Source organism: Malaya genurostris, chromosome 2 (genome assembly GCF_030247185.1).
Source record: "Malaya genurostris strain Urasoe2022 chromosome 2, Malgen_1.1, whole genome shotgun sequence".
Lineage (NCBI taxonomy): Eukaryota > Metazoa > Arthropoda > Insecta > Diptera > Culicidae > Malaya > Malaya genurostris.
Window position 1 is genome coordinate 3,390,293 of NC_080571.1, and position 27,313 is coordinate 3,417,605.

Consider the following 27,313-nt stretch of genomic DNA (forward strand, 5'->3'; position numbering starts at 1 on the left):
GTTAGACATTAGAATGCATTTTATTTATATATTCAATTAAATAATTAAATTCAATTCAAAAGCATTTTTCTCTCCTAAATCTTTGTCGGAATTTTGAAAAGAACTGCGAAATCAATATACTATTTTTGGACCACAATTCAAGGACGTTTTCCTAGCTAATGTAGTCAATAAAAAATTAGCTCTCTCGAGAAAATTATCGACACCGCGGAAGAGTATTTGCAGATCTTCGGGAAAATAACTTTTTGGCTGAAATCAAAAAGCTCAAAAGAGGATAAAACTGTCGCATTTCTGAAGCTTCTACTTTATGAACATATTTTTTTCTCTGAGTGCGTGTTACTTGGGACTGTGATATCCAATTCTGAAGTCCATGTATAATTCTCCCAATCTATGCTGAGAATTAAATGACCTTTCACTTAGCGGTTGTATTTCAATTTTGAGCGTTTTTCAATAATTAAGTCTCATCGCCACCCTTTTACTGATCCGGAGCAAATCGCGTTCAAAAAAAAAGAGGGTGGATAATGTCAGAGATGTAAAATAATGGATATCTTCGCAAAGTTGTTTGGAAATATTTTAATGGTTCTAAAAAGAACCGACTTGTGAGATTGATCCGATGTTTACAACGTTTGAATACGTCTTACCACCATTTATTAATAGACATCAGAACCAACATCTGGAACTAAACTGACTTTGCTTTTGCACGAATATTTATGCTGAAAAGATATTAGACTCAGTGTTGGTGATTGCCGAAAATTTGACAGAAGCTGCTCGATATTTATCTATATTGTATACTACATTTTCAATCCGGTAGAAGATGCTACAAGAACTCGGGTCTCTCAATGCATGAACCGCGAGAGAATTTTGCTACATTTATTCGCTCCACTTCATACTCTGAGTATTTCACGGCCCTTAAAAAAATTTACAGTCTGATAATGATCGTTGCTGTGTGGAATTTCCCAAGAGAGAATCGCAAGTTGACAATTATCGCAGAAAATCGAATCGATGATTCGACTTGATGATTCTCTTACTAGGTTGCAATATTTCAAAACCCTTGTGTGGAGAATTCAAATACATGTTCATAGACACAAATTATACAAAGGTTATATGCACGTAGTTAGAATAAGCGGCAATAGTAAAATGATTCTATCGCGATTATCCACTGCCCACACAGAATCGTATCGCGAAACGAGAATAAGCGACCGTTTGTTGCTTCAGAGAGGATCCCCACAGCAGCGAGCTAACCTTTGATTCTCAGACAGGTCATGGAGAGAAATTCGCTCTCGCACTGGTGTCTATTCTATGTTAAATGAACCATGCCGGGTTTTTTGTTGCTGCGATGATATCCGTCTCTCTTTGATGGCATTGATTCAATCGCGTGAAGAGTTGCTAGTGAGCGTTCTTTGATACTATAAAAGCCATCCTTGATTAGACCGATTTCGGTAATCAGTGAGGCTTGTCAAATTTGAGATATCCGAGACTCTCAGTAATTCTATCTTTTGCCGAGATGATCACCGAGTACTCGGCGGTGCGAATCTCGGCGAAAACAATTGAGCTTGTAAGACAATGTTTGCAATTCATTCAATTGTCCACCAATAACTATCTAAACTATAACTTTATTTACACGAGCCAGTGTATAGAAATAATTTCAAACAGTTATTGTTTTTGGTTGAAACTAGTCAAAAATTGTTATTACCGAGATTGTCAGCAAAAAGTTGACGGTTTGTTTAACCATTTTCGAATGATCGGCGAAATCAACGAAGTGGAATTTATGAATTACCGATATTTCAGAATTAAATTCGGTTCACATTCACATTCAACAAGTGGTAAAGATTCCGGTTTTATTTTCGTAAAAACGTAAAAAATTAAACAAGATTAATAAATTTATTATCGGTACTGCTCAATGGCTTCGCTTCGAAACAAACAGCTTTGAAAAGGATAAAAAAGTTCAGATCTAATTGCGATTGATATATTCTTCCTGAGTCGAAAGCAATCATCTTGATCAAAGTCGTACGATATAACTACCAGTCGCGGCATTTCTGAATTTGGCATATTTGAATCGGTCTGGAATGATCATATATGATCATAATCAGAGCTTAGAATTGTCACGCATTCCTAATAAAAAAAATCTAATCCAACAGCCTCATTTTCAATATTTTACTGTCTCATTCGTAAGTGACCGACACCAGAACAAACGAAGAGAGACGAAGCATTTTCGTTTCTCATTGAAACAAAGAGAGAGCATTATTGCCACTCTTTCCTCTATGACAAGACGAAACCCAACTAACGTCTTCAGGAAGCATCAGCAGAATTCTCGGTTGATTTTTCATTAGGGCGTTCTCTTTAATCACTCTCTCTTTCGATTATTGTAATGTGATTAAAAAAAAATTTTCTTTGAATACACTACTCTGTTTGAAAGTCGAAAGTTTCGGGTATCATTTTATGCAAGGAGTTGAGTGATAAACGTGGAAACCACTTGATAATTAATATAAGAGAAAGTAAACAAAGAGAAACTGTCACTTGCTTATACGCCCTAATGAAAATTCAATCGAGAATTTCAATTCTCATTCTTTCATCGATGTATTGAAAATCTGTGACGTTTGGCTATAAAAAAGTGACTAAAATATGACAAATCGAAGTAATTACATCCCAGAACCTCTTTGGAAACCAAAACTACTACAAATTTGAGCACCAACAGATAAAAGTTATTATGAAACCTTTTTCTGTCATTTTCGATTCCCACAGCTTCGGTTGAATATCGACACGGCATACTATGGGATTTTCACTGAAAACTGCAAATGACTGAAAGGGCAAATGAAAGAAAAAACACAATTTTGAAACTACTCTCCTGCTTATTTCATTGACTGGACATGGATTTCGTTCTCATAGTTTGCAAGCGAAGCTGAGAGTGACAGTAATTTCTCGTCATTTTCGTCTATTTCGAGTCAATGAAAATGACTTTTATTAGCTCTGATCATAATCACCGCTATAATTTAAGTAGAATAGATTACTCATATTGGCATAAATATAAATCTATAAATCTTAGTAGTGATCCGAAGAAACAAAACGCAATATTCGAATAAATATATTTGACTGTTTAACAATAAAACCAGGTTATGGAAGGCACTTTCGATAAATAATGAACAATAATAAGGATTCCTTGCCTTTGGTATCTTAGAGCTAAGGCAGTGTGACCTAATAAATATAAAATTATTGCATTACTTTCAAGTAGCCGAAGATGAAAACCGTAGTGAATAATTTTCGATTGATTATGAAAAGCAATATTTGTTACTTAATCATTCCAAAAAGAGTGGAAGGCTAAACACTCAACGATACAAACAACAAATGATCTATTTGAACTGATCAATTTAGTTGAAACAACCAGAATATGGTACCAGACAAAGTAAAGTGATATTCCTTCATGACAATGCTCGGTCTCAAACTTCCGAACTGGTCCGGATTCTGGTAGAAGACCGTTCGTGTTTTGAACTAAAATCACACGAAATATTGGCACTATTCGATACTATTCAACGTTTAGGAAATTTTCGAAATTCAAATTCAAGTGCGAGAACCTCCAAGATCCGAGTTGAATTTCATTTTATAATACTGTAAGCTTCTGGTATTAATCGAAAGCAGCTCTGTTGCTGGCTCCTGCTAGATCCAAAGGTTCGGGACAATCCCCAGTCCCAATCACAAAATCAGATGGCAGCGTATAGTACCAACCGCAGTAGCAAAAATCGATTTCAAATGAAAAGCAAACGGTTCCGTAATTGGAAATTTAGATCACTCCACCTGAACATACACGTGTGGGGTTTGCTTTCGCCAGCCAGTCAGCCAGTCAGCGAGCAGCTAGTCCAAGTCTCCTGTCCTGTGCCGACAACTTTGCTAGCCAAGCAAAGCTTCCCGTGACAGCTAAATCCTCCCGTGCACCAACCAGAGCAGTGGGATCAGGAGTTTCTCTAAACGTACAATTTATATACACCCGGGCGTCGTTCGCGGTGTGGTCGTGCTTTCCTTTCTAATGCTCAACAAACGACTGCCGGAGCGGGCAGGGCAGGAGAAAGCACACAACCACACAATTCTAACAATGCACACTTACAGCAACATAAAAACACACACACACAATCGGACGACGAAAACCCTAGCCTAGCAAGGCACAGAAATCGGCAATAATAATGCTATCACCAACATCGTCATCCTCATCATCATCATCATCATCATCATCATCACCGGATTGCGTGTCCTTGTGCGCAAGAAGGTCTAATGCCTACTACGATCCGTGATGATTATGTTGTTTGGTGTGTTGTCAAGGGTGGTGAAAGGCACAAAACCACCCCGAAAAACGAGAACGTTTATCTGCTGGTGACGTGCGCTCGGAACTTCCCCTCCTGATGGCGAAACAGGACGCGCGCAAACAAACACACTCACTCACTCGCATCTTGCTTTTTTTTTCCCTGTATTTGAACAATTTTTTTTGTTAATGACACATTGGCTGCGTACTTTTCCCAGGGATTAAGGGCAACAATTTTACGGTATCCCATTAAAGTTGATAGCCTAATTCATTATCAAGATCAAGTGAAATGCCAGTCGTTCTACTCGTCGACCGAGGTGTGGATGTACGCGTGGGAGGAGGAGGAGGAGCGTAGTCCCATAACTCATTTGCATTAAATTAACATGCTGTTGTTGGAATCCATTGTGACAAAACCGTCTTTTAAAGCCATTCTGAACTGACGGAAAGTGGCTAAAGTGGTTATATCAACGCCATCAGCAGCATCAAGTACCTTAGAGCTTCATTGGATGGCAAAAGTTTTCAGGTGTGCCATGAATACATCGAAACAACTTTCCCGGAGAAAACTCGGTTGAAAGTGGCGCTAGTGCGCTTTCGGGCCGTCGTTGAGCCACGGCTGAACCATAATGAGCCGGGTGATTTAAATCATGTTTTTATGAGACGGCCCCGCAACCCTCCCAATCGTCCCCAAACCAAGTTGGTTCAGTCGGATTTTTTTTCCGTGTGACGACTCAGTGTGTGAGTATGCGTGAAGAACGATCACTCCCTCCGAAAAATTTATAGCACCTTTACGACTCGTCGTGCGTCGTTATAATAACAACATCTTAGGAGGCTTTGGCTTCGTTGCTGATTTACGAGTTGACGCTCTTCGCCCAGACCCCAGCAGAAACACAGACCACAACTTCTCTCTCTCTCTGGCGGCGTGTCACGTCACGCAGTATGCCATGGATTCGATGGTGGACTCACGAAAATAAATCCATAGGCTCGTAAATCATAACGGGCAATGTATAAACATAAACAGAATTCTGGAAAAAAGTTCCGATGGAACGAAAATATATTCAACTTCTAATTGTATTGGAAAAAACTTACAATTTGAAGTGTTCTGCGAGCAAATGATGTGCGAACTATCATTCCGAAACGTTCCAAAAACACCACCACTCTGTGGAATCATATCAAAATACTACGGTCAATCCCAAGCGATTAACATTCCACAAATATCGCTCAACCTCTCAGTTCATGAATCTAGATCAACAAACCACAGCTAGTTCCCCGAATTTTACACGCCTGTCAGAAGTGGGTGGTACGCGCGCTGTCTACGGGGCCTCACGCGGGTCAAATATTAATTACCAAATTAAAGCTATTTTTCTGGCTTCACCTTGAGACCCGTGAGTTCTCCGAGTCAGCGTTCCACCGTTCGTTTGTTCGTTGCTTCGATCGCGTTGCACGGTATGATTAATGATTTCTCAATTCCAACAAACTCGGGTCCGTTTTGGCCGCGATCCTACCCGAAGGGAGAGACAAAGGTACTTCGGTATTGATGAAGATTTTTCAAATACCTTTAAACAATGGAACAGATGGAACAAGATCCTCGCACAAAACAACGAAAAGACACGAACCTAACAGAGGAAGAATCCCACAAAGAAACAGACAGCTCGGATAAAGTGAAGCACGGACATAGGACGAAACAAAAAAAAACGTAAACAAAACGAAGCACATGTATCTTGAAACGAGATATTGGTGTTTTGTACTGTTGGAACCTCTGGAATTCTGCTGAACGCGCGCCTCGCTCGAAACGAAAAATGCGCCACAGACGAGCAGCATTCAGGCTCCCTCAATTTCCACATGCCGTTGGCCCGTCGGTATGATTGGGCAGGAATTTGAATAATACTGTCCGTATTGCCCAACGTTTTTGCGTCACATCGAAAGTTCCAAATCTGCGAGATTGAAGGCGAATATAAAACTAATTAAGAAATTATCTAAATTTATGATCTACATTTCGAGTCGAACCGGTAAAAATTCGTCCGCCGAGCACGACACTAATTGATTGCCCCCTCGACATGGCCGGCTGCGTACCCGGGGTCATATCAATTAATCATGGCCGTCCGATTATCGATTGTATCCCACGGATGGATGAATAACCGGTGGAGCTAAAACGTACGTGCAAGCAAGATAAAGACATGGTCGTTGTTTTGCCAGCTCACATGCCTGCAACACATTTCACTAATAGCTGTTTGTCCAGGTGTCAGCGTTTGGGCTTACGGACCCGTCAAAATCACGAGGTGAGTCACCACGCAGCCATTAGCGCTAGCTGTCAATCTGCGTCGATACCCCCACCGGAGAGGGATGTCCCGGGATTTGTTTTTCCTTTTCACCAACTCCGGCTTGTGCATCCGAGGCAGGCCTGGATAATTGACTTAAATTAATGCCGTCGAAGTCAAGTGAGGGCGCGTGCACCTTACCGGTGAGATTTATGTAAACCATTTGTCACACACGATCGTGAGGATGCTGCTGATGGTGATCCGGGAGAGAAGATGTTTGTCCGATCAATTAGCGCCGTTCAGAAGAAATTGAACGTTAAATTTTACATTTTTCAAGTGTGGTTTCCTGGTTTCCACGCAGCTGCGGTTGCGGTACGTGCGGTTGGCGGTAGCGTGTCAGAATAATTTTCAACAAACAAATAGCGTGTAAATTAATCACTTGCCTCAAATTGTTTCTTGGTGGTTGCGTTGCTGGCCATGTGCGTGGGGATGTTTGTTTGTTTTTACTTGCCACGCTCTTTCTCCGTCCCACGGTTCGACGTTTCGAGTGTCAGTGGATCTTTTTTCGTGTACTTTGTCAATTATTCGGCGGAGAATGGTACTGCTCCTGCGCCTTGGCACGTACTAAAAACCGGTTCCCATACGTGCGGAAATGTCCTGGACAGGTCGATCCCGTACGCGAGTGTTTTCGTACTCGGAGAACCGTATCTTTTAATGGATTTAAATTATTTTGCTTCTCTCATTTAGATCGCTGTCCGTTGATAGTTTGGCGGACGAGAATCGATCTCAGCAATACGTTTTCCACTGCAGATGTCCAACCAATGGGGGAGAGAAAAAATATCGAATTTCACATGCTATTAGTGCTTTTGTTATTGCTGAAGAAGATCTCGGGATGTGTTTTACAAGATAATCATCATCGAGTAGATCGAGTGATTGCGATCTGTTCTGTGGATAGGGTGGATGAAGATATTTTTGGCTTGGCCGAAAACGGGATTGTGGTTTCGAGATTGGAGGACAATCGAAAAAGAGTAGATTTCTTGGCTTCAAATTGCATTTACAATCACATAAAGTGTCCAAACCAGTATTCATTTTAACAAAATTTTAACATTCTAAGTTCGTAGATAAGCCCATTGGTCTCACCAGTCATTTGTCGTTTATTTGACTAACTTCTTGAAAATAGTGTCTGTTGATTTCACATCGGCTTTGAGGTTGATTAAAGACTGACGTCTAAACTTCTTGCGAGTAAATTTTTTCTGATTCATAACTATTTTCTTATTTTTACGTTTCGCGTTCGACTCATCGGTGCGTTAGCAGTTTATGTTGAACATCTTGCGCCACCTAACAGTTCTCAATAAACCACTTAGCTCAAGTGCACTTAACAAAAAATGGTATCAATATCTTCAATATCTTATTTATATGACTCTCGGGATACCTCACATTACCGAACATTCTCATCATCTCTTTGTTCTTACTAGAATATGTCTACTCTATAGATCCCTTTTTTCTCTCTACCAAATAATCTCTGAAAAGCAAAGCCTTGGTATTACATTCCTGTAGTGGAATTTGACCTTCTGTTTCAACAGACTTCGCAGCCAATTCAGAGTGTACAGAACCATTGCATGGCTGGTGCTACGATTCTACTGACACTACGAATCCTTCCAGGTCTGGGCTCGAACATACGACAACTGGTTTGTAAGACAAGTGCCCTATGCAATTAACCGTCAACCCGGGACAAATAATCTCTACTTAGCTTAATATATAGATTCTAAGTTCGAGATTCCTAAATTTAGTCTCTAGAATTTAAAGATTGCTGATTGAAAATTTGACGTTTTTGGTTCGTTTCACGACGTTTCAAGACATTAAATGGCAGATGGTAAATAGTTTTTTTTTGTTTCAAGGTTTAAGTGAATTCCCGAATCCTGATTCAAGTTTAAAATGCTGGGATACAGATTATAGAATCCAAATTACAGTTTACCAACTGCTTCAAATTCAAGCTCCCAGGTCAAATTGCAAATTGTAGATTTCCAACTACTAACATTCATAATTTAAATTCTAGAATAACGCTCCTGATGGCAAATTCCAGATTCTAAATACCAATTCTCGTTTACTGATTTCCGTTCCAAGTTGTGGGTTACAAATACCAAATTCCATATTTCCGAATTCGGATCAGGGTTATTTCTCCGAAAGCCATTTCGCCGAATGACATTTCGCCGAAAGGGTCATTTCGCCGAATCCTGAAATCGTCTTAAAATAGTAATTAGAATTGATTTAAAATAAAGAAAAATGAAAAATAATAGCGTTAACGCCCGTTTGTTGACCTACAATTGTACTTAATATAAAATAAAGATTGATTCATGAACCTCAGAACGGAGTTCCGGGGAAAACTTGTTGACTAAAGACTGTCCCAGAAAGTATGGACGCACTTTAATTTCGCTATAAATAATTCACAAATGTTAGATATTCAAATTTTATTGGATATACTGATAATATTAGACTACAACAACATAATATTATTTGCTATATAGCCATTGTAGACTAGCTGGCGCATCGTCTTGCGAACGTTCCTCATTAAATTTCGTATAGTTTTAACACTTTTTTCCAATCTTTTTCCTAAGATGTGCCTTCGTTAATGTCCAAAATTCCTCAATTGGTCGAAGTTGTGGGCAATTTAGTGGATTCATGTCTTTTGGGACGAGAGTGACATTTTTGGTAGTATACCATTCTATCGTTGATTTCGAGTAGTGGCAAGAAGCAAGATCTGGCCAGAAGACAACAGGATCCTTGTGGCTTAGAATCATGGGTAAAAGTCGTTTTTGTAAACATTCCTTGATGTATATTTCGCTGTTCATTGAAGCAGTGGTGATGAGGGGTTTCGAAATCTTACCGCAGCTGCAAATTGCTTGCCAGACCCTAGCGCTCTTACCAAATTTTTCGACTTCGATCGATGTCTCGGACTGGTTTAACACTTGCCCTTCTCGCACCGTATAATATTGTGGTCCCGGCAAGGATGTGTAATCGAGTTTCACGTAGGTTTCGTTGTCCATGATTATGCAGCTCAAATTTCCAGCAAGAATAGTATTGTACAGCTTTCGAACCCTCGGCCTGATCGATGCTTCTTGTTTCGGACTACGTTTTGGTTGTTTCTGCTTCTTATAGGTTCGAAGATTCAAACGTTCTTTAGCATGAAGAACATTTGACTTCGACCCGTTTTCGGTTTATCCTCAAAAGTGTTATACTCACCGAACTTCCTGATTGCATTACGCACGGCTTTTTTACTTACTCCTTCCATTTTTGCTATTCTTCTCAGTGACAGTCCGCGTTCTTTGCACCATTTGTACACAATTTTTCGACGTTGTTCTGCTGAAAGTCCACGCATTTCGAAACAAACTAATGAAAACGAATAAACAACTGTACAAGTGGTTAGAGAAGAGTGTAAACAACAGGACGCAGCCATAAAAATTGACAGATTCTGAACCATTGCGAAATGGCAGCGGTTTTTGGTTGCGTCCATACTTTCTGGGACAGTCTTTATTAGCAACTAAGCATCAAAGCAATTGCATAGGTGGTTCTACCAGGCAAATGTATGTGGTATTTTGGGTTTATTAAGTGAAAATGAGAAAATGACCTATTCGGCGAAACGACTTTCGGCAAAATGGCATTCGGCGAAACGACTTTCGGCGAAATGACCCGCTCCCCTGATTTCAAACTCCTGAATCGAAAAATTGGATTAGATTCCCGATTTTCAGCTTTCAAATTGCTTATCGAAAATGGCAAATTTCGATTATTCCAGGTTCTAAATTGCTTTAAGATTTAAGATTTAAATTTAGATCACTTATTCGCGAGTCCTTGATTCCAGAGTTCTGATAAGAGAACCCAGATTCAAGATTCCAGAATATCTAAATCGAAAACCTAAAAACGGAATCATTAAGCTAGAATCGTAATTCATAATCTGTAGATTGAAAATTACAAACTGTAACTTGAAGCAACTTGGAACGATATAAGAAATGGATACTCAAAATCCCGATTTGCAACTTGAATCTGCCAATCTATAATTACAGTTTGGAATCTATAATCTGTACATCGTAATCTACAGTTGAGAGTTGAGATTCTGTTACTTGTAATCTGCACATAAAGATTCCCTAGTTGTAGATGTAAGAAAGTGAATTTCATATTCCATACTATCGATTTCATTCCCAGGATTGAATTTGTCAGATTACAAATTCAATGCTTATTATTTCAAATTCAAATTTACGATTTCAATATTCCAGATTTTCGTTTCTCGACTATTCCAGATTTCTAGATATTTAAAAATTGCAGATTTACTTTCATTAATTCATAATTGCCTATCCTCTATTCTAGTTTTCAGTTTCCAATTTCCGATTCTAGATTTCAAATTCTAGATAGCGGATTCCAGTTCTTGATTGTTGTGCCTCGTCCCAGAACTCAAGTTGTAGATTGCAAATTCCAGCTGCCAGATTTCCGATCCCAGAATAGAAAAACCAGATTCAAGATACCTTCGTCAGGTATTCAAGTTGCGAATACCAGATTTGCGGTTGCTCCAGATTCCAAAATCTTGACATAAAAATCCTGATTCCAAATTGAACATTTTAGGTAACGATTTCATCCTCGCGATTCTAGTTTTAACATTCCATACTGCAGATCTCGTACTACCAGAATCCATAGTGCAGATTTCTGATTCCAGACTCTCAGTTTTTGATTCCAAATTACTGATCCCATACTCCTGAGAGCATAATGCAGATTTCAGGTTCCAAATAGCAGCTGATTACAAGAAGGGTTTTCAACTCTCATTTGTAGATTCCAAATTACAGATTAGAGATTCCAAACTCTAATTTTAGATTGCCAGATTCAAGTCTCAAATCCTGAATTCCAATCTTAATTTCCTGATTTCCATTCCAAGATGTTCCAAGTAGCCGTTGATATCAGATTCCAAGTTGCAATTTGCAAATTTCGATCTCCAAATTCTCGATTCCAGACTCCAGGACTAAAAAAGTCAATTAAAACTTTCCGATTGAAAATTCTACATTCCAAATTTAAGATTGAAGATTATGAATCGCGATTCCAGCCTAATGATTCCGCATGGTTTTGTTGTTGTTGGTTTGTTGATTCCAGACGCTTGGCTGTAGAATCTGATCCGTGATTTCCAATTCCAGACTCCTGATTCCCAGTTCACTGATTTCAGATTCCAGATTGCATATTGCAAATTCTTAAACATTCCTGTTTCCTGAATATTCCCGATTCTAGATTGTAGTTTACGGATAGTTGATTCTAGGCTCCTTACTATTCCAAATATCTTATTGTCTATTATAGTGTTTAGAATCTTGATTATAAGCTCCTGGAATACGGATCTTAAGGGCTGAGCCCAGTAGGTCGCGTATAACCACGTGTCACGCTCTGCGAATTACATTTCTCTCCATGCTCTCTCGCATAATAGGCCGGGAGACCAGAAAAATTTCGATATTTTCGGTTACAAATTTGCATAAAATGTGTCTGCATCCAATAAAGCTACCGCTTGTTTGGTTTGCTGAGCCGATTTTATTTCTCTCTCATGTTTCGTTACGTTTCATTTCATTTTTATCGCGACAACATGTAAGTTTTTATGCACTAATCGAGTCTGAATTAAATTATCCTGACATTGTCAGGATAGATTTTTGATCCATGCTTTTGAAGGCGAGATATTCAATGAACAAGTTGAAAGGCGGCGTTTTCAGCTATGCAATTCTGACTTCAGAAAAAAGACTTTCCCGACCGCTAAAGTCAATGAGGCATTCTGAAAATAATCTTAACTAATTTTCTAAGAGATTGTCAGTTGGGTTTTTTTTATATTCGTCACCGTTTCTGAGAAAATCAGATCTGAAGAGTGAAAATAGCCCTCTAAAGCACCCTAAAACAAACTAGCCTCAGCCCTTAATTCCGAATCCAGATTAAAGAATTAAAATTTTCGGAAACCATTCTAGATTATTTGCAGCAGATTGTAAGTTTCAGACTTTAAATTCACGATCCCAGAGTAATAAGATTCGGAATTTCCGAACTTAATTTTCAGGTTGTGAATCTCTGATTGATGATTGCAAATTCCAATTCAGTTTTTGCAATGACTGAGCGGAAATATATATTGGAGAAGCCAAGTGAAAGAAAAACTAACAGAAAAGGTGAATTTTTGGAAAAAGATACACTCAGAGACAGGACTCGCACCTGCGTTCTTATACATTCCGTGCATACGCGCTACCATTTCGCCACTCTGATCCTGTTTTAGCCACTCCAAAACTCGAAACAGACATAGTAGCAACGTACATCGAACATGGTCTACATCCTGGCCGTCAAATTCCAATTATTCCATGTTAGTAGTTTTTGGCTTCAAAGTCAAGATTCCAGACAGATAGTTGATAGTTGAGCGTCAGCGTCAAAATGCTAACTTTTAGAATCAAGACTACAGTCTTCATAATCACGAATCCATAATGCAGTTTCCTGATTTAGGTTGGCAAATTGAAGATGGTTTATTCTTGATTTCATACTTTAGATTCGAGAATCCTGATTCAGGCTTGCAAATTGCGGATTCCAGATTTAATTTAATTGTATTCCAATAATTATTATTCCAAATTTCAGATTTCAAACGTTTGATCAAATTCTAGATATCAGATTGAAGAATTTGGATTCAAAAATTTTTAATTCGCAGCCCTGGTTGAATCTATAAATAAATGCAATCTATAAATTCCATATTCAAATATTCAGATTCTAAATTTTCTGATTGCTGAATCCAGAGTTCTGATTCAATTTTGCCGACCTCATCTCTCTGATTTCTGATTGCAGATTCCTGATGACATGACATGAGACCTATTTGTTCTATCTCTCTTGAGTATTCAGTTATCTATAATCAATCAGAAATCCTCGTACATTACATTGCATAAATTGACAATTTACAGATTTAGAAACCAACACAGAAATTTACACGACATGTACATCAGTAGTAATAGGAAATAGACTTCAGCTGCATCGAAAACATATTGAAAATTATAGATCTGTAAAGCAATTTCTATATTCAATTCCCTGCTCCATATACGTGCATGATAATAGATGTAATTTTACAAAATATTTTCAAAGAAAAAATGTAAAACTTTCCAGTAAAAACAATTTTCCTCCACAAACTTTTAGCAATCGATTTGTAAGTCTGAGACAGATTATTTGAAACTTTATTCGTGGACAATCAAGAGATAAGTTAATGATAATTTATGGGACTTTTTTAAAAGTATAAAAATTATCGGGCAACCATTCAGTGTTAATCCACTTGCTTGATTTTTCATCGAAAGTGTATTGACACGACATGCTAATAGATTCAATAATTTTATGAATTATTTTGTTTCTAAGCGATATGCGATATTATGATACTTAAAATTTTATGGAAATCATGAAAATTTTGTCAAAAAAAGGAACAACACTTTTATATGTTTTTGTTTTGAATCAAGTAAACTTTCTGATGCTGCACTACATCATAGTAGCCACGATTTTCTACACCGATGTAGCATAAGTGTAAAAACGGCATAAGAGTGCTGCACTACTGACGAAATGTCATGGCCTAAAGTTCAATCGCCGACCGCTTTTTCGCAGACTTTCGTCAAAATTTGAAATGGTCGCGCTGTTTTATGTTTTCATACTTTTTAGAAAAATGGAAGCTCACAGACATTTTTTCGGATTTACAGATTTTTGCAACCCTGACTGAAGATATTTGAAACTTTTACCTGTCATTTTATAATGTGCATTCATTTGTCGCTTGTGATTTTATAATTGTTGAAATAGAATACCAACTGTACAAGGATATCAACGAATAAATTCGACAATTAATTTACTGTTATCGGAACACCTATTTCCCATTATTGGCTGACCAATTTGTGACCATAATTTCACTCGATTATGGCATTGACAAACAAATCTACTACCTGTCAGCCTGTGATCTGGCAAGCAAATCGTAATTCTCGAAGATTGTCCATTTGGTGCCAACTGTCGTGTTTTCTGGAGCCAATTTCGATGTAAAACGATCGGTGGGAAACTGAATCGCTAGTTCCAAGCTTAGGGAGCTACAAATCCTCACTCTTTATAGCCCACGTCCGATTGAAATAATCCCATCGCGATGGGATAGACACTGCGAGATATCTAATCACATCACAAGCGCGCGCGATAGCATCGATCCGGTTTCACCCCATGGACCCCAAGCACCGATCATTTGTAATAATTAAACCACACTCATTAATTAGGGCCGTTATCTATCGCTGGCCATCGGTCCAGCCAGACTGTCCTGCCTGAAGACTCGAGACCCAAACGTTGCTTTGCGAATAGGAGATATTTTTTTTCTCCCGGGACCCCGGAAGGCGGGAGTGAAAGCGATAAAATGCCTGTTGACGCCACACTTCTCATCCGATCCGAGATCCGAAGAAAATTTCGTTGCTGCCATTCGATCGCTCTCCCTCGACAGTGGTCGGTGGAGACGGCGTAGAGGACGACTACGACGACGAGAACGTTTAAAAGAAGATGAATCTCATCAAATTAAGATCGAGATTACGCGTGTGCTCTCGCTGCTCAGCATCGCTGTATTGAGAGGGGGAGACAATAATTTGGAACGTTTAATTTCTCCTGGTTCGAAGATCGTCGATTTTAAGGCGTCTGCTGGCCATTGCGCCGGCTGGCGTCTAATATTCAAATGAGACACACGGTTCCCGTTCGGACACAACACGAAAACGATTAATTATTTCATCTTTAATACTCGAATCTGAGCCGGGTAACCGACGAGTATCGTTTTACGGCGAACGAACCTGGAGCTTAGTTGAAATTGGGGAGGTTAAGGAGTAACTCGACCCGGACGGTTCTGTTGGTGGCGCTTCGGCCGGTTCCAAAGCCGATTGAAATAAATAACTTGACTTCAGACATCAGAGGATCCATGCGTTCCATGTTCGAAAACTCCCATTCTCCCTGGTAGACAAAGTCGGACGCCAAGGGAATGATTTAATTAAAATTATTCAAATTTATCGATCCTTGCGTGCGTCGCATTTGTGCGTGTGCAGAGATTTCATCGAGGCAGCGATTTATTTCAATAAGCAAGATCAATATGTCATCCGTGGTAATCCTTTTTCTTTTTGTTGTTGTTGGTCGGGGTTCTCGGGTTCTTCAATCGACGGCGGTTGTGACCCTCGTCGCGCGAGACAGTTGATCCGTCCGACCGAGCTACACTCACAGACACAGGGATGATAAAGGAGACCGTTGTTCTGCTAGGGCAAAAGAAAAATCGCTTCCAATATGCTTGTACGCGCGCTTGTAGAGCAGCAACAACAACAACAAAAAAAAACGATGTGATTCCCTCGGCAAAGGATGTAATGTATAGGACGAAAGGGACAAGAACCGAGAACCAAAAGCCGGGCAACTCTCAGGCGCGAACACACAAAAAGTGGGGGATCATTTATTTTTCCCCTTTTCACTGTACAATGTACGCGTGGTTGTTTGTGGGTGCTGGAAGATCTGGTTTTGAATACATAATAAACGGTTTCACCCGTCACAACCATCGGGTATCGGGACGGGAAGGCGGGTACCGTGAGCTAGTTTGATGAAGGCAACACTGTCCTTTGTGGAATTTTTATCCGCAGTTGTACACTTTTACCAGGAAACAGAAACCAAAACAAGAAATTAGACGGCTTCAAAATTCGAAAACAAAACATTCCGAAATAAACGGTACAGCCTACTAGATTACACATCCGCATTCGAATATGCTCCGTCAGAATGACAACCGAGTGCGTGCACGCTCCCAACAAAGATCTCAAAATGTCAGTGTGATATCTGATAAATGTCGTTTGGCGTTGAATAGAACAATGCTATATTTCTACATGATTTCGCGTTTTTTGAACAATGTTTTCTTCAAACTGTGAGTAGAGCTTTAAATTGATCATGTCACGGTGGCATATTTCGTTGCGAAATTCGTGACAACCAAATAGCCGAATTCGTCTGACGTGGAAACAGCAAACATCTGTTGAATAATTGTAGTTGCTTAGGAAAAAGTATTTTAAAATATATAGTATTTGCGAATCATGTCCGCCAAAGATGCCAGATTCTCCGATTAGTCTGTGTCAGATTCTCAATACACTGCACAGATTTAAAAAATGACACAGATTTTCACCGTTTTCCGTATCACAGACTGGCAGTAAGTCTCATAAAGTCTTCAATTTGCTAGGGAAAGCACTGCCACAATGTGTTTCTGACAGGGCGCTTGGAAGTGCCGAGACCGTATGTTCACATTTTTTCGCAGACTGGTTTTTAGATCAAACACAGATTTAAAAAAAATACCTGGCATCCTTGATGACCGGTCCCCATCTCCATTGAAAAGATAGGGAATATTTCAAAACCTTTGTGTGGAGAATTCACACACATTTTCAATAGTAAAATGATTCTATCGCAATTATCCACTGCTCATACAGAATCGGATCGCGAAACGAAAATAAGCGACCGTTTGTTGCTTCATAGCGAATCCCCACAGCAGCGAGCTAACCTTTGCTTCTCAGACAGTTCATGGAGAGAAATTCGCTCTCGCACTGGTGTCTATTCTATTTTAAATGAACCATGCCGGTTTTTTGTTGCTGCGACGATATCCGTAATGGCACTGATTGAATTGTCTGAAGAGTTGCTAGTGAGCGTTCTTTGATACGATAAAAGCCATCCTTGTACGTATACAGGTCCGGGTATCAATAAAAAAAATGCAAACAATCGATTTGGAAACATTTAACTTAAGCATATGAGGCAACATCAATTTTAGTATTCGATCTTTTTAAAAGGATTTGCCACATTTAACTTGATTTGAAAGCATTACTTTCGAGATATTAGGAATCATTACGATATTGACTTTGCAATTTGTAGCCTATTTTTAAATTTATTCATATTGATGATGAATTTGAAAAATGCATTTTTAATGTCACGTTTGTCGGTTGCGTCTAGTACACAACCATCTATTTTTTTTTATTCATGCGAATTATACTTCATTTCAAGAAATCGTACATGAAACATTTCATTTTGCGAAAAACCTTTCATAGTAAAACACCAAGACAAGAGAGAAATATTTTCCGGTTAGGATGCCATGTCATTCTTCGAAAAACCTGTGCTGTTCGACGAAATTTATGAAAATCTGTGCAAAAAAAAGTCTTGGTTATATCTTCCTTTTGCGGAATTTGACGACTTTGTTTCAATAGACTACGCAAGCAATTTCAGCGTACATAATAAAATTAGTAATTAGTATTTTAATTTAAGCAGTTATTTTATCGTTTTCAAAAATAATACTGCAGCTCCTATACATGTTCCGACAGAACATGAAGAAGGTGGCTCAGATTTTTTTACGACACTAAAATTTCTGGAAATCTGTCTTTTTCCAGTCTGTTTTTCTGTCGAGTATTCTAAAGTCATACCGAACAAAAAAAAATTATTGGGATACATTTTGATAATTATTCCTTGGACCGACCTTGGATATTCGAGCGTTGAAACGACATATTTTTACGGTTGCTTCAACGCATTATTCATGCATTCTGATATGTTATTAAGAGTTGAAGCAAACAATTTTACTTCCTTTCGACTCTAATCATGTGATAAATTATGGTTTTATGGATTGCGTACTGTGTAATTGAATTTCATAACTTTTTGCTGTGTTTTTTGAAAACAGTGATGGGCGAACGCACAAGAACCGTTCAATTGAACCGGTTCGTAACAACGAGTGAACGAACCACAGTTCTTAAAAAAGAACCGCGACTGTCAAAAAGAGCCCTATCTTTCAAAATTGAAATATAGTTCAACCAATGACCCGTGGATCATCCGAGCCGTCACTCAAATTTTGACATGTATGCTTTCATGATAAGCCATGGCTGTCAACTTTAAACGGCGCTGAAATTTTATGTACAACGTTCGTGTACATAACAGCAACTTTTACATACAATCTCTCTTCCATCACTTCTCCACATTGACATTTATTGAGAGCCGTTCAATTCAACCGGTTCTTACACTCTCATTGAACATAACTCAAAATTGAGTGACACACCACTCAAACTCATTAAAAAGTGCACGTACTCTAAACTTGAGTTACGACCTATCTACTCATTTTTGAGTAAGGGACGAAGCTGTCAAAATTTGAGTATATTTTACTCAAAATAAGGAATAAATATTTTTTTTTAACAATTTTAGTGAAGTTTACTCAAAATTTGAGGTTTTTGCACTGCACTTCTTTTTTTTAAATAGGATGGGCAAAAAAGTGATTGAAAACCGTTCAATTTGACCGTATTGGAGTCAAAATTGAACGATTTTGATATCCTTATGTAGTATCTCTCACTTAGCATAATTGAAACCACAAAATTACTATTGAACACATCTATGATTGATGATTCATGATTTCAGAAGCCAGATCTAGAAGCGGTAATGAAAAACGACGTATTCTTGCATTCTTAAATTCGATAAAAAATATTCCGATTAAGAAAACGCACTGAACTGCTAGAAGTATTTTTTCACTCAAATGTTTGAAAACTCAACGCTTTCTCTAATGTATGAATAAATGCGAGAGAACTCATGGCCTTAGTAAATTTTACTCAAATCCATACTCAAATTTTGACATATTGTTCCAGTTTATGAATTTGAGTAAACGCAACTCAAACCATGAGTTATGTTCAAAAAGCGTGTACACGCAAGAATCTCTGGGCGCCTGCTACGATTCGTTTGTTTCATTTTTCGTTTTGGCTATTTTGACACTGCGACTCGATTCAAAGATTTAGATTTGCAAAGGGTTACTTAGATTGCGCACAGTCTATATTTTCAGAATGATGCTATTGTTCAGAAATTTTGGAAGGAGGCTATTTGCTTTACACAAACGATTGAACTGGGATGTCTTCTAGTAGACAAACTGTCATCCTTCCATTGTTTTAGGTGATGTAAAATTTATGTATTGATATTTAGCTGACATTTTAGCTGCATTATTCTAATTTTTGAGTAGAATTGTGTTTCACTGTACTCAACTTTAATTTAATACTTCAATTAATTAGATAAAAATAGAATGGAACATTTTTCTTAACTACCAGTCGAAATGTGAGCGAAAGCCATTCTTGCGATCCAACCCCGTCGACAATCTCGTCCGGATGAGACCCAGAAGACTTCGACGGTTGGATGGCTGCTGGTGACGCGTCAGCGACATCGTCAGCCACTACCGCAACCCGGCTAGCAACACGGCAAATCTAGCCGCTGGGACAATAATATAGTAGTCGGCATCCAGCTTCCAGCATCACATCAAAGCAGCAGGGAGGGGGTGTGTGTGTATACCGAAGGCTTTAATAAAACGCTTTGCAGATGATATATAATCATAATGTTTAGATTTCGGTTCGGGGCTGCCGTGATGGGGGAAAATCGCCACCTTCTTGTGTGCTGCTAGGACGCGAAACGACACACCGTTCTGGCCCAAATAAAGTGATCATTTGAAAGCGGTTTATTGAGTGTAAAATCCGCTTTTAGCATAAGTGAGCCGAGGGTGTGCGCCAAGGTGTCTTACAGAACAACCTCAGAAAAACGATAAAAAGGATCATCTTGGGTTGCGAAGAGATTCCTTTCGCATTCTGTATGGGGTGCCTGCCTGCCGGAGATCCTGCATTGACAGAACGGACTTGTCAAGTCATTTGAAAATTATTTATTACCTCAATCATCGTCCCTGCTCCGATCCCGGGATCCCGGAACTTTGACGTTGACTCCTTTCGGCTCACCCTCGCTCAAAGGTACGGCGAACAGGCAAGAAAAATCTGAAATTTACGATCAACTTCGATCCGAAGGACCTCGCACTTTTACGAGCCATGAAATAATTTATTTTGGGAAAAAGCCTTCCACCAGCCTTCCAACCTCAACCCGCCAGCCAAGTGGACCCCCGAGAAATAATGCTCAAGCTCTGTCCGCGCTGAGAACGAAGAAAACCAAATTGGGCAAACATATTAAATTGATCATTTATTATATCGAATGTATTTTTTTTCCTTCCCTCATTCCTATGCGTGTATTACCGGTCGGTTTCCCTCGGTTTCTGTGCGACGGTTCGAGTCTTTATTTTACAAAATCAAAAAGAAAAGGTTGAATTTTATTTTGATTTCTCCTTTTGTTACGGCTTTGGTCAGCCCCGAAGGAGGAAATCCTACTCTTCCCATGGGACATTTTTCAATCAGAAAAGGCTTCAAGGTGCATCCTCTCTATTCGATTTAAAAGGTGAATTTCTACGAATAATTACCATTACCATATTTTATGTGCCTAGGCTAATGTTGGTAATAATCCTAAGGGAGTGGATTAAAATCCACATAAATCTTACGCCTTTCTGTTCGAGTAACCTGAAAAAAAAAGCTTCAAGAAAATTCGATTACATTTTTTCTTTCAAACTCTAGTTCAAACATTCTGCCACCAAGATAACCTCCTGCCGGCGGATGACCTTTCTGCCGGGATTGCACCAGGATGCACGAGTTTCCTGAAAAAAAGGCAAAATATCAAAACTACAGTTAAACGCCATAAAAACCATAACTCAAATATTTGCAATTTTCGAAAGTTTTTGGGTCTTTGTCTGTTAGTTCAGCACATTCTTGGGCGCGACAAGGTCACAAGAAGTCGACACGAAGGATAAGGTGCCATAAATTCTAGTGCCTCCTGTGTGGAACGAAACTTGCTACACACCAGCCCATTCCCCGGAAGGAATCCAAAAAATGTGCAGCACTCTGCCGGACTGCGGGTTCCTCTTCCTACGGACCTTCGCTGAATATGATTTATGACTGTTTCGCAGAAACATTTGAATAAACCACTCTCTGTACAGATTGGTAGGAACAGCAAACTGCGAACGAACAGAACGAGGGAAAAAAATAATAACAAAACTATCTGACAGTGACGGCCGTTTGTCGGGGTTGTGCCATGGCCAGCTGCGATTGGTTGCGTACTTGTAGTTTTACACTGACATAGATCACATAACTACCAACATTCGCTGTGCAATTTCTTACCGAAGCCTCTTTCTCTCTTTCTCTTTCCTGCAGGTGAAAAGCCTTTCAAGTGTGAGCATGAAGGATGTGATAGACGATTTGCTAACTCGTCAGATCGAAAGAAACATTCACACGTCCATACATCTGATAAGCCGTATAACTGTCGTGTTAATGGTTGTGATAAATCTTACACTCATCCATCATCGCTGAGGAAACACATGAAGGTACGTTTCGTTTCCAGTTTTTTTTCTTCTTCCATTTACACGCAAATAAACTTTTTCGTTCGAGATTGAAGTTTGTGATACACGCGAACGAAAAGCGAAAGATGGTTTTCAACTCTTGCCGATACCGAAAAACACTTTCGTTCACGCGGTCCCATCGGTCAACAGTCGCCGCTCTTTAATGGTTATTCATCTTCTTTCTCCCTGACAGGTCCACGGAAGTTTAGGAGAGAAATCCCCATCGCACAACTACGACAGCGACGGCGAAGAGTCCAGCTCGGATAGCATTATAACGGGTGGAACGCAAACCCCGCCGTCGATCAGTCGGCTGCATGACAGCCACAACTCGAGCAAACTGAGCAGCGAATCGATCAATAATAACAACAACAATAGTAACAATAACAATAACACGAAATCTCCATCCTCAAATCACCTGCTGTCACCGGTTGGCGCCTCCACGACAGCCACATCGACGAATAGCGCCCTCTCGCACCTGAGCCAAAATCAACACCACCAGTTGCATCATTCGCACCACCAGCACTCACACCATCATCACCTGCAGAACCATCCGAGTAGTTTAGCGCCACCACAGCTTCAGCTGACTCCGGCGTCGTCGGTGTCCCCACAGGCAACGGCGACCGCTTCGTCTATGCTGGTTGGTCATCATAACCATCCACTGCTCTATCATCACCCACAGCATCATCCGAACGATTGGTACTCGCCCACGCCACCCTCGGGACCAGATACGATGAACCATCTGAACCACTTCAGCCATCACCATCACCATCTGGTGCATCACGGGCCAACGACGGCTTATTGAGAGCAACTGTTGCTCGATGAGCTCTGTTTCAACTACTGAAATAGTGACGGCGCTGCCGTCAGCGCCTCTGATGCTTTAACCACGTCCCGCTTAGGTATTTGTTTCATCCAGCACATCACGATCGCAAATGATCCGCCAACAAGCGCAATCCAATGCTTATCATCTCGAACTTCCTGCGAACTAATGGAAAATATACGTAACTCTAAAGCAAGCCAAAAAACCAAACTATATAGCTTTTAAATACAAGAAAGTAATAGGAGATTTGTTGAAAATGAAGAGAGAGAGATCGAAATATGTACCATTTTGTGCCTGCTTGAGCTCACATCACCTAAATACAACACAGAAGAACGCTGATCTGTCAAACCCTGTTAACAACAGCCTTTGGCTGAGAGTTTTAATCAAAGGAGGCGAAGCACAAACCAACCAACCATCCACAGCCAACTCTGATTTGTTTCGTAAACAATTCAGCGATCAAACAACCGTGTAAATAGTTTATCTCAGAAAAGAAGAAAAATCTGTGTGATATGGACTTTCCAGCTAAGAGTAGAAAGTAGCTTTTCTTTTGTAAATAGCCAATTAGCAAATCAAAGATTGACTTTTTAAACTGTTTGTTTCCTATATAAATTGTAAAAATAATGATAAATGATAGCTAACGTAGCGAGACAAGTTGACAGGTTTCCAAATGTCTGCTATTCCTTCTCAGTGGAGGGAATAAAGCAGTAGCAGTAGCAGCAGCAGCAGGCGTCACCTGCCACAATCTATAATAGTTTGTAAGAGAAAAGCTTAAGCGACCGTAATGAAAAAGAAATGTATTTATTTTTGTTCCGTTTTCAAAATACTTAACGCTGCTGTCCTGACGGGGATACTTTTCACGCAGGAAGTTGGCTTCTAATGTTTAAAGTATCTAATGTGTATCGTTTTGTTTCGGTCACTTCTCGACATTTTTGCCAGGTCACAACTTTCAATGCCGTTTCATAGAATAAGGGCAAAAATTTAATATATTTGAGAAAAATAAACAGTTTAGTAAATAACTAGCCTAAAGCGAAGAAACCCTCCCTATTTCGAGTAAATAAAACAAAGCAAGAAATGGTAAATTATATACTTAAAATTTTAAAAAAGGTAGCTATTATATATTTAAAGGTATATTCAATATATGCAAACAAACAAAACCAGAAAAAGGCCCAAAACGGAGAAGGATTCCCATCTCGAGAGTTGTTTAGAGCTAATAAACAATAAAAATAAAAAATGTGTAAATGAATTCGACAAATTCCGACTGAATTTTCCTGCTTTGTGAGAAATGACATCCTATTCGGCACTCCAATTAGTCTCCCCGGGTTCTACCGCTGAATCATCGTCGTCCCCGATCCGAAAACACCGGCTCTCGGATCCGAACACCACCACGAGAACCGATCCGCGCGAGTATCCCGTTTCACAACATGCCGCAAATCATCCACGCCGGGACGCGCGTTGATTGATCGTAAACTATCGGAAAATGGCAAAACGGCGAATAATATGCGCCACAGATGGGAAATTAAATCAGTCGCACACTCAGTCACCCTCCCCCCCTCAAAAGAACGGTGTGCAGAGACGAAGTTCGAACAGACAGCTTATTAAACGAGGTACAGACCCAGGCACCGCACGGTGTTCCCTAGATGGGACACCTCTTTCCCTCTGAATGAAATTCGCCTGTCGTCGTTGCCCGGTCGATCTTCACTCGGCGAAGTTTCAGACCGAAAGCAGAAAGAAAACTGGTTTATGACAAGTATAATTTCCATAAATAATATTTTTGCTATTCGAGCGTTTATGCTAATGTCACAGACAAGCGGATGAGAAGCTCAATTTCAATAATATCGCTTTATTCTTATATTCACGATTCACACTAGAACAGTTTTGTTTTTTGCTGACATTTAAATCAAATAGAGATGTGCGACGTTTCCGGTTAACGTCTTTCACGAAAGATGAAAAACAAAGTATGCGTGTCTGTTTACACAACCCCTTCGCACGTCCTGTTGAGGCCAAAGAGCTCATCAGAAGCGCACGGTTCTCGGATCAGAGCTGCAGGTTGTTGTTATTATTGCCCATTTGCATTTCGGAGGCGGAGGATGCATGTGGAGGGCGGTCTTGAAGTCTTGAACAACAGAAAAAAAATGAATGCAAGCATGATCAAGCAGCTGAATGAAGCAGCTCGCTGGAACGACGAAGCAAAACGAAACGGTCCTTTTGAATGATGATTGCGATTATAGTAAATCGTTTGTATCTGACAAATTGAATGCCAATTGAATCGGGAATAAAGAAGAAGGTTGACACGTGGATTGAGAGATCGTATGCAGTTTCAGAGTACTGCATTCTATCGGAAAGCCTTTTGCGAGCACTGCACAAAGGAATACCAAAACGATGTGAAACTGGTGTACGTGGAGAACAACTGAAAAATTTCATGTACATCAAATTTGCATCATACCATGATTTTGTTCTTTTTACCTTTCCCATAAAGGAAAGAAATGCAATCACTTTGAAAGTCGGCTTTTGAACCAAGGCCCGGAGGTCTGAGCTTCATATACCAATCGAATCAGTTCGTCGAAATCGCAAAATGTTTTCCTCTTTATATGTGTGTCAGTACCGTTGTGAGAGGGTGAGGCGAGTGAGACGACCGCCTCGGGCGCCAACAGCCGGGGACGCCAAAACATGATGGAATTGGAAAAAAAATGTAGAATTATTTTATGAAAAATAATTACATGAGGTTTTTTTCGGAAAAAACTATTGCAACTAGATTGAGTTTCAGATTAATATTATACAGCTACAAAAATCCGCCGAGATGCCGAAAAATTCAATTTCGGAGTTCCAGAGTCGATTTTTTTTCCAAAATTTTGATGTGGGACACATCTTTATTTTGTATATAGGGGTGCAAATCAGAAACTCAAGGAAAAATACACGTAGAAATGTGGTCAGGTTTTAAACACTTACATCTCAGTAGTCTATTTTGTATCAATTATTAATATTATTTCATCATTTGATTGGAAATATTTCTAAGTTTCGATTTGAATGTATCAAGCCACGTATTTTCAATTATATATGATTGAAATTTTGATTAGTAGCGAGCAGTGTCCTATTTTGTTTGCTAAAAATCTCCGGCATACCGGATTTCCCTGCCATAAACGACGGTTTTGAAGGAGTAAGCGATATATCAAAGGGAAAGCATCGTTCTGATTGGTCAATCGATGCAAAAGCAAAGCTGTTGGAAGCACGCGAAGCTATAAATAGAAGCACAATTATAGCTAACGTTTCAGTCCTACGCGTAGTATGCTAGAGGTAGGTTGTTGCTAGACAGCAAGACAAAAAGTGCCATAAAACGATTTGAAGCTTTTATTGGTACACTCAGATCTTGTGTCATGCAAGTTCGGATGAAATTCCATGTTATGTCGTTTCACCTGAGAAATTGACAACTACCTCAGGGTAAATTTGAGTGCATAAGATTAATTTCCAATTTATATAAGATGAACTCGATTGATAATGAGAAAAAGTTTATCGCTTCAACCGACATCGCACAATGGTTGAGAAATTTAACGCTATAAAAATAACTGCTTGCATACAAAACTTGAACACAAGCTTGGTAGAGAGAAGCTCAAATTTCGAAATCGTATGTAAAAAATGTACAAAGACATAATTGAATACATTTGGGATATTGGTGAAATTTTGTCGGCTATAAAACAAATACAAATAAAGACAAACGAAGTTCGGCGTTAGTTCCTAATCGAGATCAATCTAAGCAGACTCTCATGCAATTCCGGATTCAAAAGTGTGACGATTGATTGACATTTTTGATTGTAGATCATTAGAAATTTTGGTTGTCTTGTTCCACATCAATGGCTCGAACAGCCCCATGGGGCTGATCCTTGTAGTTTTTTTTTCTGAGATGACAGTAGATCTCGAAGGTTAAGATATTTTAAAGAAATTGGCATCAAAAAAGAAGATTTGCGATTTCGGAAATATCAAAATTTTTTCAAGTTCCAGAAAATCGATTTTAGAAATAATTTTATTTTATATGACACTAGATCTCGACGTTTCATGAAATTCTAAGATATTTGCCATGAAAAAATATTTCGATTTCTGAAATCTCAAAACTTCCATTGTCAATTTTTTCCATTGTCAGCTTCTTAAAATTATTTTCGTAATGACACTAGATTTCGATGTTTCATGCAATTCTATTACATTTGGCATAAAAATAATTACTTCAACCTGAAAAGTTTTAGAGTCAAATTTTTTTAAATAAATTTCGAAATTTTAGATCTCGATTCAGGAAAAATTTTGTGGGAACGATTGTGTTATTTCACTCTACTTCGTCTTTCCAAAATGAGCCAAAATTGCTTAACATAATCATTTTAACTCTATACCATCGGTGATAGGTTCAGCAATTTACGATCATATTTTTAGTAGTAAGAGAATCGTAAATAACGAAACAAAAAAATATTTTCTTAAACTTTTGATCCTCGTTCAGATTTTAGCTCTCAGGTTTTGAATCCAGTATCAGAATTCGGGTTTAGAATCTAGGTTCCAGATTACATTCCCAGAACCTAAGTTCAAATTCTAGATGCAGAATTCAGGTTCATAATTCACGTCCAACATTCAATTCGAGAATTCTAGTACTGGGCGAAAATCTAGAATTCATGTCCAAAATCCAGTTCTATTATTCAGATCCAGAACCCACGTCCAAAAAGCTTTCCAGGTTA

The 27,313-nt window shown here is 39.1% G+C and overlaps 1 protein-coding gene across 1 annotated transcript in view; it reads left to right on the plus strand.

The window, feature by feature from the left end:
* Window positions 1-23,847, plus strand: part of LOC131430779 (pair-rule protein odd-paired) — a 58,400-nt gene extending 34,553 nt beyond the window's left edge. Inside the window, exons 2-3 of the mRNA XM_058595981.1 lie at window positions 21,603-21,772; window positions 21,981-23,847. Coding sequence (XP_058451964.1) covers window positions 21,603-21,772; window positions 21,981-22,589 — 779 coding nt within the window. The 3' untranslated portion in view covers window positions 22,590-23,847. The remainder of the gene's footprint in view (window positions 1-21,602; window positions 21,773-21,980) is intronic.
* Window positions 23,848-27,313: the final 3,466 nt, after the last annotated feature.